The sequence below is a fragment of the Engystomops pustulosus genome, chromosome 3 (genome assembly GCF_040894005.1).
Source record: "Engystomops pustulosus chromosome 3, aEngPut4.maternal, whole genome shotgun sequence".
Lineage (NCBI taxonomy): Eukaryota > Metazoa > Chordata > Amphibia > Anura > Leptodactylidae > Engystomops > Engystomops pustulosus.
The window spans coordinates 223,724,819-223,748,688 of record NC_092413.1 but is presented as its reverse complement, the minus strand read 5'-3'; the positions used below and the strand labels follow the sequence as shown (position 1 = coordinate 223,748,688).

Sequence of the window (23,870 nt, the reverse complement as noted above, 5' to 3'; positions counted from 1 at the left end):
CCCCCACCTTACCCCTATACACACTCCTGACCCCCACCGTAGCCCGTACACACTCCTTACCTTACCCTTATACACACTTACCCTTATACACACTCCTGGACCCCAGCTTACCCCACACACTACTGACCCCCCCTTCAACAACATACACACTCCTGACCCCCACCTTACTCCCATATACCCTCCATCAACCCCCACCTTACCCCATAAACACTCCTGATCCCCCACCTTACCCCTATAAACACTAGTGACCCCCCACCTTACTCCCATACACATGGAGACCCCCCACCTTACCAACATATAGACACCTGACCCCAAACCTTACCCCCATACACATTCCTGATCCCCACATTACCCCAATAGACACACCTGACCCCCACCTTACCACCATTCACACCCCTGACAATTCATCCCCCTGATCCCCATGTACATGGGCTACTGACAGCTTTTGGCTCTCGTTCACACACACTGCTGCCCTCTCCTAACTCCATGTGGCTTCATCTGTTCAGACCTCACCCTGGATCTGGCATTCACCATCATGTGTGGATAATGTACCTGCACGGGTGGAGCTCTTGTTGGCTCTACCTCCAGGGGGTAGCGATTATTATAAAGCCCTGTGGTTACACACGGTGCCCTAACAAAGTACTGAACATCATGGGTCCAGCAGCCGTCTTCATGGTGCTGCTGGGGCTGCTCCCCGGGGTCCTCCAGGCGTCTGCCTCATCTGGTGAGTGCATCACATGATGCTATAATACTTGTGTTATATTATGCTCTTATATTATATTATATTGTATTATATGTATATATGATGTGCTTGTTGTTATGTTACATTCTTATATTATGTTAAAAGATGTTGTTATGTTGTGCAGTTCTGTATATTGTCTGATTCTATGACGTTATATCACATAGTATTATGTTCTATACAATGTGATCACGTTCCATGATATCCCAGCCGGTTCTGTGTGACTCTCGGTTTGGGCTCATGTCCCACCTCAGGCCCGGGATGTGTCTGGCAGCGCCGGGCATTGGGTAAATCATTGATGGTTTCATGTCACAGCGACACCGGGCGCAGCCACAAGATAAATAACCACCCATTCATGTGGGGGGGATCCAACCTCATCCCAACATATTCTCCCTAGAAGTAGGAGCATCGCTGCGCTCCTTACATCACGATCTATTACCTCATTTACTCAAGACTGATCGTTTTTTATCCGCTGAGGGGAAATGGATTGTCACAACCAAATGATGCGAAAATAGAAAAAGGCCACCATCTGTACTATGTGCAGGGTGTACTATGTGCAGGGTGTGTACTATGTGCAGGGTGTACTATGTGCAGGATGTGTACTATGTGCAGGATGTGTACTATGTGCAGGATGTGTACTATGTGCAGGGTGTACTATGTGCAGGGTGTACTATGTGCAGGGGGTGTACTATGTGAAGGGGGTGTACTATGTGCAGGATGTGTACTATGTGCAGGGGGTGTACTATGTGCAGGGAGTGTACTATGTGCAGGGTGTGTACCATATGCAGGATGTGTACTATGTGCAGGGGGTGTACTATGTGCAGGGTGTACTATGTGCAGGATGTGTACTATGTGCAGGATGTGTACTATGTGCAGGGTGTGTACTATGTGCAGGGGGTGTACTATGTGCAGGGGGTGTACTATGTGCAGGGGGTGTACCATATGCAGGATGTGTACTATGTGCAGGGGGTGTACTATGTGCAGGGTGTACTATGTGCAGGATGTGTACTATGTGCAGGATGTGTACTATGTGCAGGGTGTGTACTATGTGCAGGGAGTGTACTATGTGCAGGGGGTGTACCATATGCAGGATGTGTACTATGTGCAGGGGGTGTACTATGTGCAGGGTGTACTATGTGCAGGATGTGTACTATGTGCAGGATGTGTACTATGTGCAGGATGTGTACTATGTGCAGGGGGTGTACTATGTGAAGGGGGTGTACTATGTGCAGGGTGTACTATGTGCAGGATGTGTACTATGTGCAGGATGTGTACTATGTGCAGGGTGTGTACTATGTGCAGGTGGTGTACCATATGCAGGATGTGTTCTATGTGCAGGGGGTGTACTATGTGAAGGGGGTGTACTATGTGCAGGATGTGTACTATGTGCAGGGGGTGTACCATATGCAGGATGTGTACTATGTGCAGGGGGTGTACTATGTGCAGGGGGTGTACTATGTGCAGGCTGTGTACTATGTGCAGGGGGTGTACCATATGCAGGATGTGTTCTATGTGCAGGGGGTGTACTATGTGCAGGATGTGTACTATGTGCAGGGTGTGTACTATGTGCAGGGGGTGTACCATATGCAGGATGTGTACTATGTGCAGGGGGTGTACTATGTGCAGGGGGTGTACTATGTGCAGGGTGTGTACTATGTGCAGGGGGTGTACCATATGCAGGATGTGTACTATGTGCAGGGGGTGTACTATGTGCAGGGTGTGTACTATGTGCAGGGGGTGTACCATATGCAGGATGTGTACTATGTGCAGGGGGTGTACTATGTGCCCGGTGTGTACTATGTGCAGTGTGTACTATGTGCAGGGGGTGTATTACATGCAAGGGGTGTACTATGTGCCCGGTGTGTACTATGTGCAGTGTGTACTATGTGCAGGGGGTGTATTACATGCAGGGGGTGTACTATGTGCAGGGGGTGTGTACTATGTGCAGGGTGTGTACTATGTGTAGGGTGTGTATTATGTGCAGGGTGTACTATGTGCAGGGGGGTGTACTATGTGCAGGGGGTGTGTACTATGTGCAGGGGGTGTACTATGTGCAGTGGGTGTACTGTGTGCAGGGGGGGTACTTTGTGCAGGTTGTGTACTATGTGCAGGGGGTGTGTACTATGTGCAGGGTGTGTACTATGTGCAGTGTGTACTATGTGCAGGGGTGTGTACTATGTGCAGTTTGTACTATGTGCAGGGTGTGTACTATGTGCAGGGGTTGTGTACTATGTGCAGTGTGTACTATGTGCAGGATGTACCATGTGCAGGTGGTGTGTACTATGTGCAGGGTGTGTACCATGTGCAGGGTGTACCATGTGCAGTGTGTGCTATGTGCAGGGTGTGTACTATGTGCAGGATGGGTACTATGTGCAGGGTGTGTACTATGTGCAGTGTGTACTATGTGCAGGGTGTACCTTGTGCAGGGTGTGTACTATGTGCAGGGTGTACTATGTACAGTGTGTACTATGCGCAGGGTGTATACTATGTGCAGGGTGTGTACTATGTGCAGGGGGCGTGTACTATGTGCAATGTGTACTATGTGTAGTGTGTACTATGTGCAGGGTGTACTATGTGCAGTGTACTATGTGCAGGGCCCTGTGTACTATGTGCAGTGTCCTGTGTACTATGTGCAGTGTCCTGTGTGCTATGTGCAGTGTGTCCTGTGTACTATGTGCAGTGTCCTGTGTACTGTGTACAGGGTCCTGTGTGCTATGTGCAGGGTCCTGTGTACTATGTGCAGGGTCCTGTGTACTATGTGCCGGGTCCTGTGTACTATGTGCAGGAGGTGTACTATGTGCAGTGTACTTTGTACTATGTGCAGTGTGTATATGTGCAGTGTTTACTATGCGCAGTGTGTACTATGTGCAGTGTGTACTATGTGCAGTGTGTACTATGTGCAGCGGGTGTATACTATGTGCAGTGTGTCCTATGTGCAGCGTGTACTATGTGCAGTGTGTACTATAAGCAGTGTGTCCTATGTGCAGTGTGTCCTATGTGCAGTGTGTACTATGTGCAGTGTGTACCATGTGCAGGGGGTGTACCGTGTGCAGTGTGTACTATGTGCAGGGGGTGTACCATGTGCAGTGTGTACTATGTGCAGGGTGTACTATGTGCAGGGTGTGTACTATGTGCAGTGTGTACTATGTGCAGGGGGTGTACCATGTGCAGGGGGTGTACCATGTGCAGGGGGTGTACCATGTGCAGTGTGTACTATGTGCAGTGTGTACTATGTGCAGAGGGTGTACTATGTGCAGTGTGTACTATGTGCAGTGTGTGTACTATGTGCAGGGTGTGTACTATGTGCAGGGGGTGTACTATGTGCAGTGTGTGTACTATGTGAAGGGTGTGTAATGTGCAGTGTGTCCTATGTGCAGTGTGTACTATGTGTACTGTTTCCTATGTGCAGTGTACTGTGTACTATGTGTAGTGTGTCCTATGTGCAGTGTGTACTATGTGCAGTGTGTACTATGTGCAGTGTCCTGTGTACTATGTGTACTGTGTCCTATGTGCAGTGTCCTGTGTACTATGTGTAGTGTGTCCTATGTGCAGTGTGTACTATGTGCAGTGTGTACTATGTGCAGTGTCCTGTGTACTATGTGTACTGTTTCCTATGTGCAGTGTCCTGTGTACTATGTGTAGTGTGTCCTATGTGCAGTGTGTACTATGTGCAGTGTGTACTATGTGCAGTGTCCTGTGTACTATGTGTACTGTGTCCTATGTGCAGTGAGTACTATGTGCAGTGTCCTGTGTACTATGTGCAGGGTCCTGTGTACTATGTGCAGGGTCCTGTGTACTATGTGTACTGTGTCGTATGTGCAGTGTGTCCTATGTGCAGTGTGTACTATGTGCAGTGTGTACTATGTGCAGTGTCCTGTGTACTATGTGTACTGTGTCCTATATGCAGTGTGTACTATGTGCAGTGTCCTGTGTCCTATGTGCAGTGTCCTGTGTACTATGTGCAGGGTCCTGTGTACTATGTGCAGGGTCCTGTGTACTATGTGCAGTTTGTCCTATGTGCAGTGTGTCCTATGTGCAGTGTGTCCTATGTGCAGTGTCCTGTGTACTATGTGTACTGTGTCCTATGTGCAGTGTGTACTATGTGCAATGTGTACTATGTGCAGTGTGTACTGTGTGCAGTGTGTACTGTGTGCAGGGTGTGTACTATGTGCAGTGTGTACTATGTGCAGTGTGTACTATGTGCAGTGTGTACTATGTGCAGGGGGTGTACTATGTGCAATGTGTACTATGTGCAATGTGTACTATGTGCAGTGTGTACTATGTGCAGTGTGTACTGTGTGCAGTGTGTACTATGTGCAGGGTGTGTACTATGTGCAGTGTGTACTATGTGCAGTGTGTACTATGTGCAGTGTGTACTATGTGCAGGGGGTGTACTATGTGCAGTGTGTACTATGTGCAGTGTGTACTATGTGCAGTGTCCTGTGTACTATGTGTACTGTGTCCTATGTGCAGTGTGTACTATGTGCAGTGTGTACTATGAGCAGGGTGTGTACTATGTGCAGTGTCCTGTGTACTATGTGTACTGTGTCCTATGTGCAGTGTGTACTATGTGCAGTGTGTACTATGAGCAGGGTGTGTACTATGTGCAGTGTGTACTATGTGCAATGTGTACTATGTGCAGTGTGTACTATGTGCATTGTGCCTGAATGTAAAGTCACAAGTGATGAATATTATTTGGTGCAGCAAAACATCTGGATTGGTCGGATAAATGAGGAAAACCTGGTTATTTCTGCTGCACGGCTAGTTTGGTGTTTAGTCCCAAAACTGGTGCAAAAACAGTGCAAGAGTATGAAAAGGCGCAGAAAAAACGTGTGAAACATCTGGCCCAATGTTTGCAGCATTCTTGGATGAAGAACAGTTTCCAGTCTTCCAGATCCACCTCCATCACAGCTTCACCTTTCTACAAGGCACGGAGAGGATAGAAAGTCCAACCTACTGGTAGACTTGTTATACACAGGGTCGTCCGTTCTGCTCCAACCCAATTTCTACTTCATCCAGGTCCTTAGAATTTTGTACTTGTTGTAGGCAGATTCCATATAACAATCCGTCTCCTTCTGCCAGAACTAATAGTCCATTGCTCCGGCACCACCCGGAACACAAAGACACCGTCGCCCTGAATCCCCACCCTCCCTAATACAGTTATTGCAATTATTGTGTCATCCCAATAGATTTGGATCAGTCCCTGGTGCTGAGGGACATCTACCAAGACTTGTACTGACTGCTGTAACTTACTGGCTTGTTGTGTCATCTAGGGGATGGAATCGTAACGCAGATATTATCGAGACTTTTACACATTATGCAAATGAGCCCCTGTTGTGGGTATTTTAGGCGCTCCCCTTATAGCCGGGGCCTGTCTGTGTATCTCCTAAGAGTGAGACAACAAGGTAATCTTCTGTTTAGGACCAATTTATGTCCCCGACTCCTTTTAAGAAAAAAAAACCCAGAATGGGAATTTTAACCGAACACCGGGAAGGAGGAAGCCTAAACCTCTCTGACCGTAGTTACCAATAAGTTTTCAGCATTGGTGGAATCAGATAAAACATGGCGTGAGATGGAAAGACTCAATGGAGACATTCCCCTACGAGCCGGCGTTACTATTACTACTGTATTGGGGAGTAAAGATCCATCTCCTCCCGCCATGCGGATATTTCTACTGCTGATAGAAGCGAATATACTGAGACGGAATCTAGAGAGCAGCAAAGACAATGGGGCAGATTTACTTACCCGGTCCGTTCGCAATCCAGCGGCGCGTTCTCTGCGGTGGATTCGGGTCTTCCGGCGATTCACTAAGGCAGTTCCTCCGCCGTCCATCAGGTGGCGCTGCTGCGTTGAAAAGCATCTGAACGCACTGGAATTCACCAGGCCGGACCAAGTGCAGGTAAGTGCGTCCCAAGCGACACTTTTTCTGTTTTAAATGCGGCGGTTTTTCCGAATCCGTCGGGTTTTACGCTCGGCCACGCCCCCCATATAACCAGCTGTGAAGTTCTAAGGGAACCTTGTAGTACTGTGTACCTTTCTTTGTGGGTTCCTGTGCCCCTGCGGGTAATCCATGATCCCGTTGTTGTTTTTTGTCTATGGAAAAATAAAAACTTTAAAAAACATTTAGAAAGGTTGTGTAGGACAATGGGGGCAATAGAAGAGTGAACCCCTCCTGCCATAATGCCCCAGGTGTTGATTATTAAGAGACGCTACCTCCATACTGTGGGCAGGGAGAACTGGGGGCAGCCTACTACCTGGCACAAGCCCTCCGGCCTACTTATTTCACCTACACCATAAAGGGTAGACTCTTTACTTTGAGCCACCAACCCCAAAGATCCAGCCAGTAGATATCATTTACATCATCTTCCTCATCTTTCACTACAGCAGTCTCAGCCTGCGTAGATTTCATCAGTAGGAATCAGTAGGATCAGTGTGATCAGTATGACCAGTATGATCAGTATGATCAGTAGGACCACTAGGATCAGTAGGACCAGTAGGACCACTAGGATCAGTAGGACCAGTAAGATCAGTAGGACCAGTAAGATCAGTAGGACCACTAGGATCAGTAGGACCAGTAAGATCAGTAGGACCAGTAAGATCAGTAGGACCACTAGGATCAGTAGGACAAGTAAGATCAGTAGGACCACTAGGATCAGTAGGACCAGTAAGATCAGTAGGACCACTAGGATCAGTAGGACCACTAGGATCAGTAGGACCACTAGGATCAGTAAGACCAGTAGGATCAGTAGGACCACTAGGATCAGGAGGACCAGTAAAATCAGTAGGATCGGTGGGACCAGTAAGAACAGTAGGATCGGTGGGACCAGTAAGAACAGTAGGACCAGTAGGATCGGTAGGACCAATAGGATCGGTAGGAAAAGTAGTATCACTAGGACCAGCTTCCACTCTGACCAGAGAGCTTCGATAATTACTATGGCCCAACTCTCCAATACCTGGAGGTACCCAGTAGGCACCATCCCTCATCATCTCCAAGGTGCGGCAAACACATTTAGATAACTTTCCACCTATCCTGCCTCCTCATGTTGGATGTAATGTAACTTACATAAATTGGGTATAAGTCAACCCATGCAATTGCTTGGGCCTAGAATAATTTGGGCCCACACAGTGGTGGGATGGTGACCCATATCCTCCCCATGTGTTTTGAACTGCATTGGCATCACAAAGTGTCAAGACAACGTAAAGCTATAGACAATCTACTCCCTAATCCCTGCCTTTAGGAGCAGAGCTGTGTTTCGGGGGTGGGACAAGACATAACTCTGCCCGGGGCCGCAGATATGCCAAATTCATCTCTGTCAATAGATGACGTCAAGTTATACCAACAAGCAATAATAGAGTAGAAATAGAGGAAGCTCGACCCCATGGATGAAGGAGGACTTGGGAGGAAAGGCGGATCCTGATCCGTCCTAAATAAGTTTCTGGTGAGAAAAGTTTGTTGGAGATTTATGTTAATGAATTATGCGCTTTCTTTTATCAGACCCCCCAACCTTAATGAACATGCCAATGATTGACGTGTGCCCACCATTCAACTCCTCTGGACTTCCCATGGATGATGATGATTTCGATGACTGTGCGGATGATGACCAGTGCTCCGGATCGGAGAAATGTTGCTGCACTGCATTCGGCAGGCGATGTGTCAGCCCTGTCCAAGGTAATAAGACAACGCATGGACCAGACCTGTCACTGCCCAGGTGCCGCCACGATTGTTCAATGTTCAAAATATACTTCACTGTTTGTCGATAAAAATACAACATATACAGAAGTACCGGGGAATATGACTGTTACAGGGGTTTTCATAAAGGCCACCCCTTTAAATACAGAAGATTTGTAGGAAATCATATTATTGTCATGTTTTTAACCCAATGACTGTTGGATGTCATCCCTGGAGAGAGAAGTCTGGCCTGTGGTGTCACTATCTTGTGGTGTCGTCACTATCTTGTGGTGTCACTATCTTGTGGTGTCGTCACTATCTTGTGGTGTCACTATCTTGTGGTATTGTATCTATCTTGTGGTGTCGTCACTATCTTGTGGTGTCACTATCTTGTGGTGTCGTCACTATCTTGTGGTGTCGTCACTATCTTGTGGTGTCGTCACTATCTTGTGGTGTCACTATCTTGTGGTGTCGTCACTATCTTGTGGTGTCGTCACTCTCTTGTGGTGTCGTCACTCTCTTGTGGTGTCGTCACTATCTTGTGGTGTCACTATCTTGTGGTGTCACTATCTTGTGGTGTCACTCTCTTGTGGTGTCACTATCTTGTGGTGTCACTATCTTGTGGTGTCGTCACTATCTTGTGGTGTCGTCACTATCTTGTGGTGTCACTATCTTGTGGTGTCGTCACTATCTTGTGGTGTCGTCACTATCTTGTGTTGTCACTATCTTGTGGTGTCGTCACTATCTTGTGGTGTCACTATCTTGTGGTGTCACTATCTTGTGGTGTCACTATCTTGTGGTGTCACTCTCTTGTGGTGTCGTCACTATCTTGTGGTGTCGTCACTATCTTGTGGTGTCACTATCTTGTGGTGTCGTCACTATCTTGTGGTATCGTCACTATCTTGTGGTGTCGTCACTATCTTGTGGTGTCGTCACTATCTTGTGGTGTCACTATCTTGTGGTGTCGTCACTATCTTGTGGTGTCACTATCTTGTGGTGTCGTCACTATCTTGTGGTGTCGTCACTATCTTGTGGTGTCACTATCTTGTGGTGTCACTATCTTGTGGTGTCACTATCTTGTGGTATTGTCACTATCTTGTGGTGTCGTCACTATCTTGTGTTGTCGTCACTATCTTGTGGTGTCGTCACTCTCTTGTGGTGTCACTATCTTGTGGTGTCGTCACTATCTTGTGGTGTCGTCACTATCTTGTGGTGTCACTATCTTGTGGTGTCACTATCTTGTGGTGTCACTATCTTGTGGTATTGTCACTATCTTGTGGTGTCACTATCTTGTGGTGTCGTCACTATCTTGTGGTGTCGTCACTATCTTGTGGTGTCACTATCTTGTGGTGTCACTATCTTGTGGTGTCGTCACTATCTTGTGGTGTCGTCACTATCTTGTGGTGTCGTCACTATCTTGTGGTGTCACTCTCTTGTGGTGTCACTCTCTTGTGGTGTCGTCACTCTCTTGTGGTGTCGTCACTATCTTGTGGTGTCACTATCTTGTGGTATTGTCACTATCTTGTGGTGTCGTCACTATCTTGTGGTGTCGTCACTATCTTGTGGTGTCACTATCTTGTGGTGTCACTCTCTTGTGGTGTCACTATCTTGTGGTGTCGTCACTATCTTGTGGTGTCACTATCTTGTGGTGTCGTCACTATCTTGTGGTGTCGTCACTATCTTGTGGTGTCACTATCTTGTTATCATGTTGTCATCTCCACTACATGGCCCTAAATATAAGAAGATGTATAAACAGTAAGTCATGATTGTGCATTGGTCGTAGGTTTCCAGTCAGTCCACTTTATGTCATTACTTTATGGGCCTGACACCAACGTAACCCCAAATGGGTTGATTGTTCTTCTTTTTCTATTTCCAGTCAAACTCGGGAGATGTCCCCCACCTGGTGCAGCTTGTTCACACATGTCATCAAAGTCAAGTTGTGATAGTGATGAAGACTGCCCTGGTAGCCAAAGATGCTGTGATATCTGTGGGAAGACCTGCTGGAACCCAGAGCCAGGTAAGTGCACAAAGAACCTTGATGTCACCTACAGCACCCACCATCCAGGCCAAAATATTTCCCCAAAGATTACATATTAGCACCTTGATGAAAACCGGGTGCCACTTAGACTCCGCCCCAGGTGTCGGCTTACGTCATCGTCCACGCTGGTACATCGGGTCCACTACCCCTGATCCTGACAAGAAGAGCCTAAGAACACATCCGGCTGTGGGATCTTCCTCTAGACATCTACGTTTCAGGAAGAGTTGGGACACATCTTTACACATTAGATGGTTGACTAATTCCACCAAAATTTCTTGTTTATCCAAAATTGACCTGATGTATGAGAGTATCGTACCTCACTGCCACTGGTTTTGTACTAAATATCCTGAAATAACTCCAACAATAAATAACTTATTTCTCAGGAGACATTGTGCTCGTCTGATCTTAGGATGTACATTCTTGTCTCCACAGATCCTGATGGCTTCTGCCCAGTACCTGACATTATCCCAATAAGTCCATCCTGCTCACAGGTCCAATGTGCCAGTGACTCCGAGTGCAACTCTGAGGAAAAGTGCTGTTTGCAACCAGAGGGGCTACGATGTGTGGGGATACCATCAGGTAACCATGAACTTTTGTGTTTGACCATGTCCGTGTCTGGATCATGTGTTGTCCACAGTCTTCAATCAGCGTAGTCCATCTCTAGGCTTTCCTGTGGGTTCTCTATGAGCAGCTCCCTCCTGGATTTGCTGATGACGAGTAGTAGACCCTAAACCATAAATTACATCTCCTCTCCAGCTCTCAATGCACAAGACGTGTGTCCTTCTGTTAAGAACCAGTTCTGTTTGAGTCCTCAAACTGATGAGTGTAAAAATGACAGTGAGTGCTCCGCGCCCCAGAAATGCTGCTGCTCCGACTGCAGGAGAAAGTGTGTCCAACCGGAGAAAGGTGAGAAGTTACAACCATGTTTTCTTCTGTGCAGATCTATATGATAATTGTCAGGGCTACCAAACAATTCATAGCAGAGGTGACAATAGCCTACACAACGCCAGGTCACCGAGGACGATAGCTTTACATCCACCTGGAAAGGGGAGAGGATGTTCTAACCCCTGAGTCTCCTGAGAATTCAGCATCGACCTCCATCCAAACCAATGCTCTATACACAAGCGGAGAAGATACAATGACCTGCCGTCGTAACCCTCACACTACTCTACAGCTTCCACTTGTTCTTTTAATATCCAGCACTTTTATAGCCCTCACCAATACTTGTGTTACAGTGAAGCCTGGCCGGTGTCCGCCACAACCTCCGGGATGCAGAGGAATGTATTTTACACCAAATTGCCAGAGGGATGACAACTGCCCCAAAACCCAGAAATGCTGCGATGTCTGTGGGAAGAAATGCATGGATCCAGATGCAGGTGACCCAGATATTCTCTGTCCTTGTCTCCTCTAGACTGACCTCTGCTCCCAGGTGCTGACTCTATCTTTATCTCTGTGGAGCAGAACCCCCCGGTGTGTGCCCAGTCCCGGACCTTCCTGATGACCCTCATCTCCAGTGTTCATCTGTTACGTGTAGCCGTGATGGCGATTGTGCTCCACATAGGAAGTGCTGCCTGACTGAGGAAGGCCAGAAGTGTGTGCAGCCCCAACCAGGTACCGGAGAACCTCAGGAATCCCTCCCCAAATATACTTACATGTCATACAGACCTGGAGCAAAGTATGGGACCTCACAGGAATGAAAGGGGCTCCTGTGGGTTTGGTGGAAATGTCTGAGCTGGGTCCAATGACATCAGTTTGGGCTCCTGAGTGAGATAGTAAGACATACATAATGATAATCTTCCATATATATATATGTGTCCCTATGTTGATTGTTTGTGTAGCACTATCAGCCTCCCAGTGGGTGATAAGATGATGGATGATGAGAGTGGTGGTAATTAGCAGTCACAGGGAGGTCGTTGGTTTTCTTCCTTCATTTCCAGCTCAGGTGAAGTTGTTGGTCTGTCACAGTGACTGGGTCGCTCTTTGTGCACAGTGGTCAGTGACATCCATTGGCGGATATTCATATAGGGCACGGGTATGGGCAGGCGCCCGGGGCCTTCGGCTTCCCAGGGGCCCATGCCCGCCCATACATGGGCCCTATATGAAGGTTAAAATCTGCTATTCCAGCTTCTTCCCCCCGCGGCTTTGTCCTCTCCTCTTCCAGCCAATATGATGTGTCGATGTCCCGACCGTGAATTCATAGTCTTGGGCGTGGGTCATAAGAGAAGACGGTGATGCGGGGAGAAGAAGCCAAAGGTGAATGTAGCATTTTTTCAAGACGCTCTTATGTAGACATTTCTGTAAAGGGGGCCCCTGCTGTGGGTGTTTCAGTTATAGGGGGCTCCGCTGTAACCATTTCTGCAAAGCAGGGCATCTGCTGTGGACATTTATGTAAAGGGGGGCTCTGCTGTGGACATTTATGTAAAGGGGGGCTCTTCTGTGGACATTTATGTAAAGGGGGGCTCTTCTGTGGACATTTCATTAAAGGGGGCTCTGCTGTGGACATTTCTGTAAAGGGGGGCTCTGCTGTGGACATTTATGTAAAGGGGGGTTCTGCTTTGGACATTTATGTAAAGGGGGGCTCTGCAGTGGACATTTATGTAAAGGGGGCTCTGCTGTGGACATTTATGTAAAGGGGGGCTCTGCTGTGGACATTTATGTAAAGGGGGGCTCTGCTGTGGACATTTCATTAAAAGGGGGCTCTGCTGTGGACATTTCTGTAAAGGGGGCTCTGCTGTGGACATTTCTGTAAAGGGGGCTCTGCTGTGGACATTTCTGTAAAGGGGGGCTCTGCTGTGGACATTTCATTAAAAGGGGGCTCTGCTGTGGACATTTCTGTAAAGGGGGCTCTGCTGTGGACATTTCTGTAAAGGGGGGCTCTGCTGTGGACATTTATGTAAAGGGGGGCTCTGCTGTGGACATTTCATTAAAAGGGGGCTCTGCTGTGGAAATTTCTGTAAAGGGTGCTCTGCTATGGACATTTTTGTAAAGGGGGGCTCTGCAGTGGATATTTCTGTAAAGGGGGGCTCTGCAGTGGATATTTCTGTAAAGGGGGGCTCTGCTGTGGATATTTCTGTAAAGGGGGGCTCTGCAGTGGATATTTCTGTAAAGGGGGCTCTGCTGTGGACATTTCTGTAAAGGGGGCTCTGCTGTGGACATTTCTGTAAAGGGGGCTCTGCTGTGGACATTTATGTAAAGGGGGGCTCTGCTGTGGACATTTTTTAAAAAAGGGGGCTCTGCTATGGACATTTTTGTAAAGGGGGGCTCTGCTGTGGACATTTTCATAAAGGGGGGCTCTGCTGTGGACATTTTTATAAAGGGGGGCTCTGCTGTGGACATTTTTATAAAGGGGGGCTCTGCTGTGGACATTTCTGTAAAGTGGGGCCAGTATTGGCTGCTGTGGCGTCATTGGGCGGCGGAGGCCTCGGGGCCTTGGAGCCACCAAAGCTCGGGGAGCCCTAGTTGTGTCAACGGCCCAGGGTCCATGGGACACTTGATCCATCCCTGGTGGGATCATCAGTGATCAGCAGCACCATATATGCTACACCTGTAGGTATTTTCACTAGATCTAGGGCAGGTGACTCCTCTATCAGTTCAAGAAACATCAAGGAGACTTTACATTGTCCTCACAGGCTTCTGCCGATCCTATTCTCTTAGATTCTTCTCTCACTGTCCTCCACTACACTATCATCGCAGCCCAGGATGTGATGCTAACAAACTATCACTAGGTGTCAGCGTCACACCCAGGAAAAACTGTCCAATCAGAATCCATCATCACAGGCTGTTACACTGTCTCCCCCTCCCCCCTGCTCCCTTAACACTTCCCAAATGCCTTTGCCTGTTGTAATCTCACAAAGTGGGAGGGGGAATCGGCCTGTACAGTGTAACAGTCTGTGAAGCTGCACAGCATGGAGTGGCTCTGGTAACCCCTAAGGCTCTTTAGCATAAAACTAGATTTTTCCGAGGGAGGAGGCCATGGATAACAAATATAAGGAGATTCCCACAGTCCCGGATCTATGAGTAATGTCCCTGTTTATCCAATGCACACATTAGTAACTGCCTCCTGTGATCACATCTGCGCTTTCTATTGTCATTGATAACAGGAAGTAGGAAACAATTGTTGTGGCTGAGGACATTCCCTCTTCTCCGTGTATAACCTGAGTTACTTCCCTGGTGTTGCCTCCTATTCCAGGAACCTCCATTGATAATGTATTGCTGTACGGCTCCGTCTCCTTCTTTCCTTAGCTGTGCTCCATGTCTGTCCGGCCTTCAGTCCTGGAATCTGTACAATGGCCAGACATGAGATCAATAGATGTCAGAATGACAGTGACTGCGACAGTCCCAAGAAATGCTGCTGCTCCACCTGTGGCTGGACCTGCCTGGCTCCCGAGCAAGGTAACACATCACACGATCACTTCTCATCATCTTATATAATGGTGAACTGTTTTGTAGAAACATGTCCAATGAGCACCGTCTTTACCACCCAAGCATTCTTGAAAAAACGGGATCCCTTCTTCCAATCGTCCAATTGCAGGTGACAACTGGATGACTGACCCCCACCCTAGGTTCATGAACAGAAAGACAAACAAACAAACAAGAGAAACAAATAGTGAGGTCAGGCAAAGCAAGACAAAACAAAATGGGCGGCAAGGTACAAAATTGTAACTCAATAGAATAGTCAAAGGTCAGAAACACAAGACAAAGCAGAGTATACAGATAATAACAGCCCACTCAATGATGTGAGCAGAGAGATAAATTGGAGGGCCTGCAGCGTGCCCTGACCAATTAGGGAGGGTGCGCACAGACTAATGTTGTCCTCTGGGTTTTAGACAGTCCAGCAGGAGATTAATTGCACTTTGGGTTCTTGGGATTGAGTAAGGAAATATGTTCCAGGTTGCATTTACATCCCCTCTTGCCATTCTAGCCCCTTACCGTTTATGTAAGGAGTGTAGCTTCCGATTTGGGTCCTCTTTGGATCTTCGCCTCCCTCCCTGGTATATATCACCTGTTTTGTTTTTTTCTTTACAATGTTTATTTTCACTATTTTCTCTAGTCACAGCTGGCGTAAAGAAATAGTTTAATGGATCCCCAGGGGTCCGGCTGGGCTTACGCCTCCTGGTGGTGGTCAGGATCCTACTGGAGATCTGATATTTAACTTTGAGTAAAGAAGTTCTGACCATTTCCACCAAGTACAAAGTCTCCGTGTTTAGAGTGTAAACATTTCATGGTTGTTAAGTGTTACGTTTGCCAACTGGCAACAACTGCAGATGTAAATGACATCCCTCCCTTCCGTCCTCCCTTCTTCCCTTCCTTCATCTTTCCCTTCCTCCCTTCTTCCTTCCTTCCTTCCTTCCTTTCTCCCTTCCTTCCTTCCTTCCTTCCTTCCTCCATCCCTTCTTTCTTCCTTCCCTCCCTTCCTTCCTTCCTTCCTTCCTTCCTCCCTTCTTCCCTCCCTCCCTTCTTCCCTCCCATCCTTCCTTCCTCCCTCCCTTTCTTCCTTCCCCCCTTTCTCCCTCCCTTGCTTCTTCCCTCCCTTGCTTCCTCCCTCCATTCTTCATTCCTCCCTACCTACCTTCCTTCCTCCCTTCCTTCCTTCCTTTCTTCCTTCCTCCCTTTCTCCCTTCCTCCCTTCTTCCCTCCCTCCCATCCTCCATTCCTCCCTCCCTTCCTTCCTTCCTCCCTTTTACCCTCCCTTGCTTCTTCCCTCCCTAGCTTCCTCCCTCCATTCTTCATTCCTTCATTCCTCCCTCCCTACCTTCCTTCCTTCTTCCCTCCCTTCACCCTTCCTCCCTTTCTCCCTTCCTTTCTCTCTTCCTTTCTCCCTTCCTTTCTACCTTCCTTCCTCCCTACCTTCCTTCTTCCCTCCCTCCCTTCCTTCCTCCCTTTCCCCCTCCCTTGCTTTTTCCTTCCCTTCTTCCTTCCTCCCTCCCTTCCTCCCTCCCTTCGTCCACTTTCCTTTTTTCTCATCCTCCAGTTGACGTTCATGTCTTCATCTATGACCTCTAATAAATCCTGATATTTAGTAATATTTTAGAAGAAAATAGACTTAGGGGCATGTGAGAATTAATGATTCTTTAGAAGATCCCAAATATTTTGGAGGATTGTGACTTATGCAAACACTGGATTTAGATTTTGTAATATTTGCACATTGTCGGAAGATGAAAGATAAATCTCCTTCTTTTTATAACTTATCTAACTTTTTACCTCCTAATCGGAGGCAGAAAATGAAGGCAACATTTTTGCGTTTCATTTGATGCCACATCTTATCCCATTTGCCCTTTCAGGTGGTGTATGAAATATCCTCCAATTTCATGTGAAAATGAGCCGAGAAGAGTCATATTTTGGCTGAGTGTCAACATCAGAGGCTGCAGGGGGAGGGTCACTTTAGACGCCCCGATCTTCAGTTGTATAGCACATAGACAATGAAGATAAAAACTTAAAGATAATAAGATCTGGTGTTTCTGTGATCTACAGATCCAGAGATAAAGACAATTCTTGTGTTTGCAATTCTGCCCATATGTCTTACAGAACCACAGACAATGCACTGACACCAGCAGCACGTCTCCAGGTGCTATAAAACTACAGATATAGGTGTCTGAACTGACCCGCCCCTTGCAGCTTCTAAACTTGACGCATCTCTGCGTCTTTGGAGCAGATTTGCTAAAGCTAAATGGGGCAGTTTTCACAGAGAGGGGATTTTTACAATGAACATTTCACACCTGAGAGGGCTGAGAGTTTAGTTTATGGTCATAAAAGTTCTGAGAATCTGTGTTAATCCCTTTGTTTAAGAAAATTTTTCTGTGCAAAGTATGGGAAATGTCTTCACATCTGATACTCTGGGACATTCATCTTCTGTCTTGACTTCCTCCAGTGAAACCAGGTCGATGTCCCCCGATAAAACCAAAGTGCACGGATACAAAAGCAAAGCCAAAGTGTCAGGACGACAGCGAGTGTCCCAGTAATGAGAAGTGCTGCGACATCTGCGGGAAGAGCTGCTGGGCTCCAGATCCGGGTAACTCTTCAGCCCTCACCCATTGTCTGGAGATGTTCTCCCTCCGTGCGTTCCCCTGTTTATGTGTTTTTATTCTGCATGTGTTTGATGAAGAACCTTATGGATCCTGCCCCGTGACACAGAACACGATGAAGCCTCATTGTTCCACGGTGAAGTGCAGCCGCGACATAGACTGCGCCGCCGATGAGAAGTGCTGCCTGTCCGATAACAGCCGGAAGTGTGTCAAGCCCCACCCAGGTATGACCCCACCCAGGTATGACCCCACCCAGGTATGACCCCACCCAGGTATGACCTCCACCCAGGTATGACCCTACCCAGGTATGACCCTACCCAGGTATGACCCCACCCAGGTATGACCCCACCCAGGTATGACCCTACCCAGGTATGACTCGACCCAGGTATGACCCTACCCAGGTATGACCCTACCCAGGTATGACCCCACCCAGGTATGACCCCCACCCAGGTATGACCCCCACCCAGTTATGACCCCACCCAGTTATGACCCTACCCAGGTATGACCCTACCCAGGTATGACCCTACCCAGGTATGACCCTACCTTCAGCCGCCCTTCACCAGGGCTCATTGGTGATAGAAGGTCTGGATTTTTTTGATCTGAGAATTTTTTATGGTAACCTTGGTGACCTCTGTCCTGCTCTGACATCCATCGTCGCTCTGTAGATTCGGACATGCTGGGCTACAGAAAAGATTTGACATCAAGCTTTTTCTTGGGTAATTCCTAAATAGTGTCCTGGTTGTCACCCTCAGGGGTCTGAGCTTCTCCTGGAATTAGTTCAGCTGATCCAGGTGGCTCGAGGGATGGTGCATGGCTTCTAAGGAAAAAAGCTTCTATCCAGCTCACCCCAATTTTTGTGCTCGGTTCTGACCCACATTGTCATGGCCCAAGGCTGCTAACATGGAAGTAAATAGATCCAGATCTCTTGCTCCAACTTTCTTTGCACATATTTGCAGTCAAAACACAAAACACAATAACCAACTTCATTAAAACATATGTGTGGCTATCGATGTATGGATCCTTCCACCACGTAAGCAGCCACCACATCCCTCAGTAACCAGCCGCCACATCCCTCAGTAACCAGCCACCACATCCCTCAGTAACCAGCCACCACATCCCTCAGTAACCAGCCACCACATCCCTCAGTAACCACACGCCACATCCCTCAGTAACCAGCCACCACATCCCTCAGTAACCAGCCACCACATCCCTCAGTAACCAGCCACCACATCCCTCAGTAACCAGCCGCCACATCCCTCAGTAACCACACGCCACATCCCTCAGTAACCACACGCCACATCCCTCAGTAACCAGCCACCACATCCCTCAGTAACCAGCCGCCACATCCCTCAGTAACCAGCCGCCACATCCCTCAGTAACCAGCCGCCACATCCCTCAGTAACCAGCCGCCACATCCCTCAGTAACCAGCCACCACATCCCTCAGTAACCACACGCCACATTCCTCAGTAACCAGCCGCCACATCCCTCAGTAACCACACACCACATCCCTCAGTAACCAGCCACCACATCCCTCAGTAACCAGCCACCACATCCCTCAGTAACCAGCCACCACATCCCTCAGTAACCACACGCCACATCCCTCAGTAACCACACGCCACATCCCTCAGTAACCAGCCACCACATCCCTCAGTAACCAGCCGCCACATCCCTCAGTAACCACACGCCACATCCCTCAGTAACCAGCCACCACATCCCTCAGTAACCACACGCCACATCCCTCAGTAACCACACGCCACATCCCTCAGTAACCAGCCGCCACATCCCTCAGTAACCACACGCCACATCCCTCAGTAACCAGCCACCACATCCCTCAGTAACCACACGCCACATCCCTCAGTAACCACACGATACATCCCTCAGTAACCAGCCACCACATCCCTCAGTAACCAGCCACCACATCCCTCAGTAACCACACGCCACATCCCTCAGTTACCAGCCACCACATCCCTCAGTAACCACACGCCACATCCCTCAGTAACCAGCCACCACATCCCTCAGTAACCACACGCCACATCCCTCAGTAACCACACGCCACATCCCTCAGTTACCAGCCACCACATCCCTCAGTAACCACACGCCACATCCCTCAGTAACCAGCCACCACATCCCTCAGTAACCACACGCCACATCCCTCAGTAACCACACGATACATCCCTCAGTAACCAGCCACCACATCCCTCAGTAACCAGCCACCACATCCCTCAGTAACCACACGCCACATCCCTCAGTTACCACTCGCCTTCGTTTTCCGATGGATCGTAAAAAAATATAATGACTATTCCTAAATATCAAGATCCCAATTATTATTAATCACCCAACACCTCCATCTCATCATGATGGTTGTCCCTGCTGTTCTGCCGGTGACTTGTCCTGGGTCTATACCACGTGTAGGGACGGTAGGGATTGCTGAGCGCATGACTAAATCCCTTCTGTAGTTGTACAGAGCGTGTGCCCCCGATATCGTAACTATACGTGTCCGCCCGGTATACAGAAGAATGATAAGTGCAGCATCGATACTCAGTGTCCAAGGAGGAAGAAATGCTGCTGCACGGCCTGTGGACGGAGGTGTGTGACCCCTAAGCCTGGTAAGTGGCCTTCACCTTAGATATGTAGAAGACTCAACCTCCTGTACCACTAGGTCCTCAGTAGACTCTTGGTTCTTTGTATTATTGACAGTGAAATCAGGACGATGCCCCAATATACCGTACATGTGTGCAGCGTATCCCCCCGATCCAGCATGTGAACTCGATACCGACTGCCCCGGAGATGAGAAGTGTTGCAATATCTGTAACTGGGCCTGTCACGCCCCGGCTCCAGGTACTGACGCATCTGTTTATACATAATCTGTCACATTGTGTTTCTGCTCTGAGAGTGTTTGATGGACAACCCTCAGCAATACTAGGAAGGCTTCACCATATTGTACGATAAAAGTATATTTGTGTCTGGACTTGTGATCTTAGAGCCGCTGGGCGTGTGTCCTGCCTCACAAATGAAGGAGAAGATGTTGGATTGTCCTTCCATTCACTGCACCAGTGACAGCGACTGCAGCGAGATGGAGAAGTGCTGCATGTCCGCGGATAAGAAAGACTGCAAGACGACTGAAGAGGGTAAGAAGACTGTAGGGGGAGGAGGAGAGGAGCTGCATCGTCCTCAGGGAGGAGGACACCTCGTAACCGTGGTCTGGAGGCCACATCATGTTCTACTTCTGATATGGCAGGAAAGACCTTCCACACTTTCCTATATTTGCTTTGGCTCCTGAGCTTGAAGAGCAGAACAATCCTCTAAATTTCTCACTATACTTTACCTGCAAGATGTGAGAAGTCTGAACCGAGGCCTCGGGCGAGCACAGGGTCTGCATCCAGGCCTCGCACTTCCTCGGCTCTCACTGGAAACATGAGTTTGGCCATTGCCTGGACCTATTGTCCCCATAAGATTATTTCTGTGCTTCCATTTGGCTTTAGCTTTTAGGACCTCGGTATATGTAGACATATTATTATTGGTACAGAGTCCTGTGAAGGTATTCGTCCACCTTGAACTTTTCTACCTTTTGCTACATTTCAGGCTTCAAACATAAAGATATAAAATTGTAATTTTATTGGTGGAGAATCAACAACAAGTGGGAGACATTTGTGAAGTGGAACTGAAAACTGAAAACTCGGGCGTGTAATATTATTTGCCCCTTTACTTTCCCTCCAGAAGTTCAGTGTCTGGAGGATCCGATGTTGTCCTAGTGACTGATGATGATGATGGATATAATCCCCCTGTGTGTAATCAGGTCTCTGGATAATCCTCCTGCTCTGTGATATCTCAGGTTCTGTATCATGAAGGATCCACCAGGCCGAGGTTCGGGAACATCCCGAGGAGCCGAGTCCAAGCCTCATATTGTCCTGGAAGGAGCATCAGACCCCGACCGAGACCCGGCCGTCCCTCTACCCTTCATCTCACACCAGGAGAAGACTCATCAGAGACGCAGCCAAGACCCCTGACCCCTCCGGATGATCAGCAGAGACCTACAGCCGAGGGGGAGAGTCCGTCCATAGGACAACAGTTGGTTGTTGTTGATTCTTCACCAAAAAATTACAATTTTATATCTTTATATTTGAAGCCTGAAATTTAACAAAAGTTAGAGAAGTAAAAGGGGGTCAAATACTTTTGCAATGGGCTGTATATGTCATATTATAAGAGGTGTTATAACTTACATTAAGAAGCCACTTGAGATGATGTGACTCCTGGACACATTGATGTATCTCTCTCTGCAGAGCTTTCTCCGTCTGGGATGCTCCTTGTGTGCCCGTCGGCTAACACCTCGGCTTGTCTGCCCCACATGTCCTACCCTAATGAATGCCAGTCTGACACCGACTGCGCTCCTGCTCAGAAATGTTGCTGCTCTGGCTGCCAGCTGAAGTGTATGACTCCTGAAGAAGGTAAGTGTTATTCCATCTATCATTACCTCAGGGATTAATTCAATTGGATCTGGACTTGATGGACTTCTGTAAACGATGGCCTGATCTATACCCAGTGGTGGTGAACCTATGGCCCGGTGCCAGACGTGACAGAGTTTGCCCCTCATCAGTGTCCTGCAGTCCATGGTACATGGCACATCCTTGGCTTCCTGAGACTGTGGGAAGAGCAAGGAGATGAGGACTGGTCCGGATTATCATTAGAGCACGGGGACCCCAGTGCGATGCTACAGAGAAGATCCCAATTTCTCCTCCTCTTTTCAGCAGCATTGGTGTCCTCAAGACCCAATATGATTGAAGGCTGCAGCAGGGAGAAATACGTTTTGGCTAGAATTGCTACGGCACAATGATAAATAAGAAGTTATGGTTGTAGTTTGGACAATGGGTCTCTGACTGCAATCACTGATCTTTACAATAACCAAGAAAGAAGATAAATTACTGAAAGGGACTGACACGTAGATGAGGACATGAATGACTGCAGACTAAATGTTGTGCTGGTCCAACCTTCACTAAGTACTGAATATAAAATCAGAATAAGACTTTATTGTTCTACCAATGTTCCTAAACAATCTGCATAACGAATTATTGTTTCAGCGTAATTTCCATGAAGAGACCGGTTACTCCATTGGAGACCCCTTCATACCGGTCGTCAGGGGGGTTTAGACCATTATGAGACAAGTTAGTTTTACCCTCCTGATGATGTCACAATATTAATCCTTCTCAGTATGAGAGGAGAACAAATGTCTGCACCGATGGTTCCTATCAGTAGGGTAAGGCTGACCCGTCTCATGACACCTGGTTCTTTCTGCCGAGCCACCGTCTGCCCATAGGGAACAGGCATGACAGAAATGATAAGGACCTCACCCAGAAATGGTTAGGACCTGATAGAGCCTACAATTTGTGTAGTCCTAGTTGAGTCCAGTCCATGCTCCGGTGCATGTAATCGCTTTATACTTCCTCTATACATTGCAGTGAAACCAGGGAGATGTCCCCAGCAGGCTCCAAATCTTAAGGATGTTCTCAAGGCCACCAAGTGTCAGAAGGACAGTCAATGTCCCAATGAGATGAAGTGCTGCCCATCTGTTGGTTTCAGGTGCTGGATTCCCAGTGCAGGTAAGTAGACTTCTGTACTCACTCACGTAATATCCTGCATAGTCCTACTTACACATGAAAATACAAGTTACACACACCACATGCTAAGCCTCATAGCTGCATAATTGTCCATAGCTTTGTAGTTGTTCGGTTATCCGCTGATTGGCTGCTACTTCTGACATTGTTCCTGTTTAAAAAGCTGATGGTATCCTGAGGTGGGGTGGACATGCTTGTCTCATAAAGGTTACATCAAGTGATGTACAGCAGCTGGTGGGCTTATTGCCCCTCTTGTCATGTGGACCCTCCGACCTCAGTTCTTTGGGAATAACTGACAAATGTTTCCCTATCGTTTCAGAGCCCCCGGGCACCTGCAGGGCATTGAGTGGCCCCCGGAAGCCCTCCTGCAGCTTTGTCACCTGCACCCGCCATGATGACTGTCACCCAAGGACCAAATGCTGTCCAACATCCACTGGACGGAGTTGTATCTTTATAGGTTAAAGTGATGTCAGAAGACGAAAGGAGATGCCGGTCCACAAATAATGCAAAATGATGAAAATAAAAGGGTTTTATGTAAACAGATTGATAAAACATGAAGGTGGTAACACAATGGTCTGTGGGTAAGGCATAGAGCAGAGTAACTATATGTAATTACTAATGAAATGGACCGGGAAACCTACACAACATCACATATATATATACTGAGCAATGGTAGGAAGACGTTCCACAGAAGCCATGGTTTCTCTACATGTCACCCCCCCATGCAGCTCCCAGAATACACCAGAATATAAGTCCCCGCTGTGTTGGACATCTTAGTTGTACACAAAGGTA

General features: G+C 47.9%; 1 protein-coding gene across 1 annotated transcript; it reads left to right on the top strand.

The window, feature by feature from the left end:
* The first annotated feature begins 586 nt into the window (after positions 1-586).
* On the top strand, positions 587-23,617 carry LOC140122983 (uncharacterized). Its single transcript, XM_072144233.1, has 16 exons — positions 587-724; positions 8,235-8,408; positions 10,285-10,425; positions 10,879-11,025; positions 11,203-11,352; positions 11,682-11,822; positions 11,908-12,057; positions 14,689-14,838; positions 17,315-17,455; positions 17,549-17,692; positions 19,926-20,075; positions 20,167-20,307; positions 20,451-20,597; positions 21,750-21,914; positions 22,923-23,063; positions 23,398-23,617. Exons 1-16 carry the CDS (start codon positions 652-654, stop codon positions 23,538-23,540), a joined length of 2,298 nt encoding a protein of 765 aa, XP_072000334.1. The 5' UTR covers positions 587-651; the 3' UTR covers positions 23,541-23,617.
* The last annotated feature ends 253 nt before the right edge of the window (positions 23,618-23,870 follow it).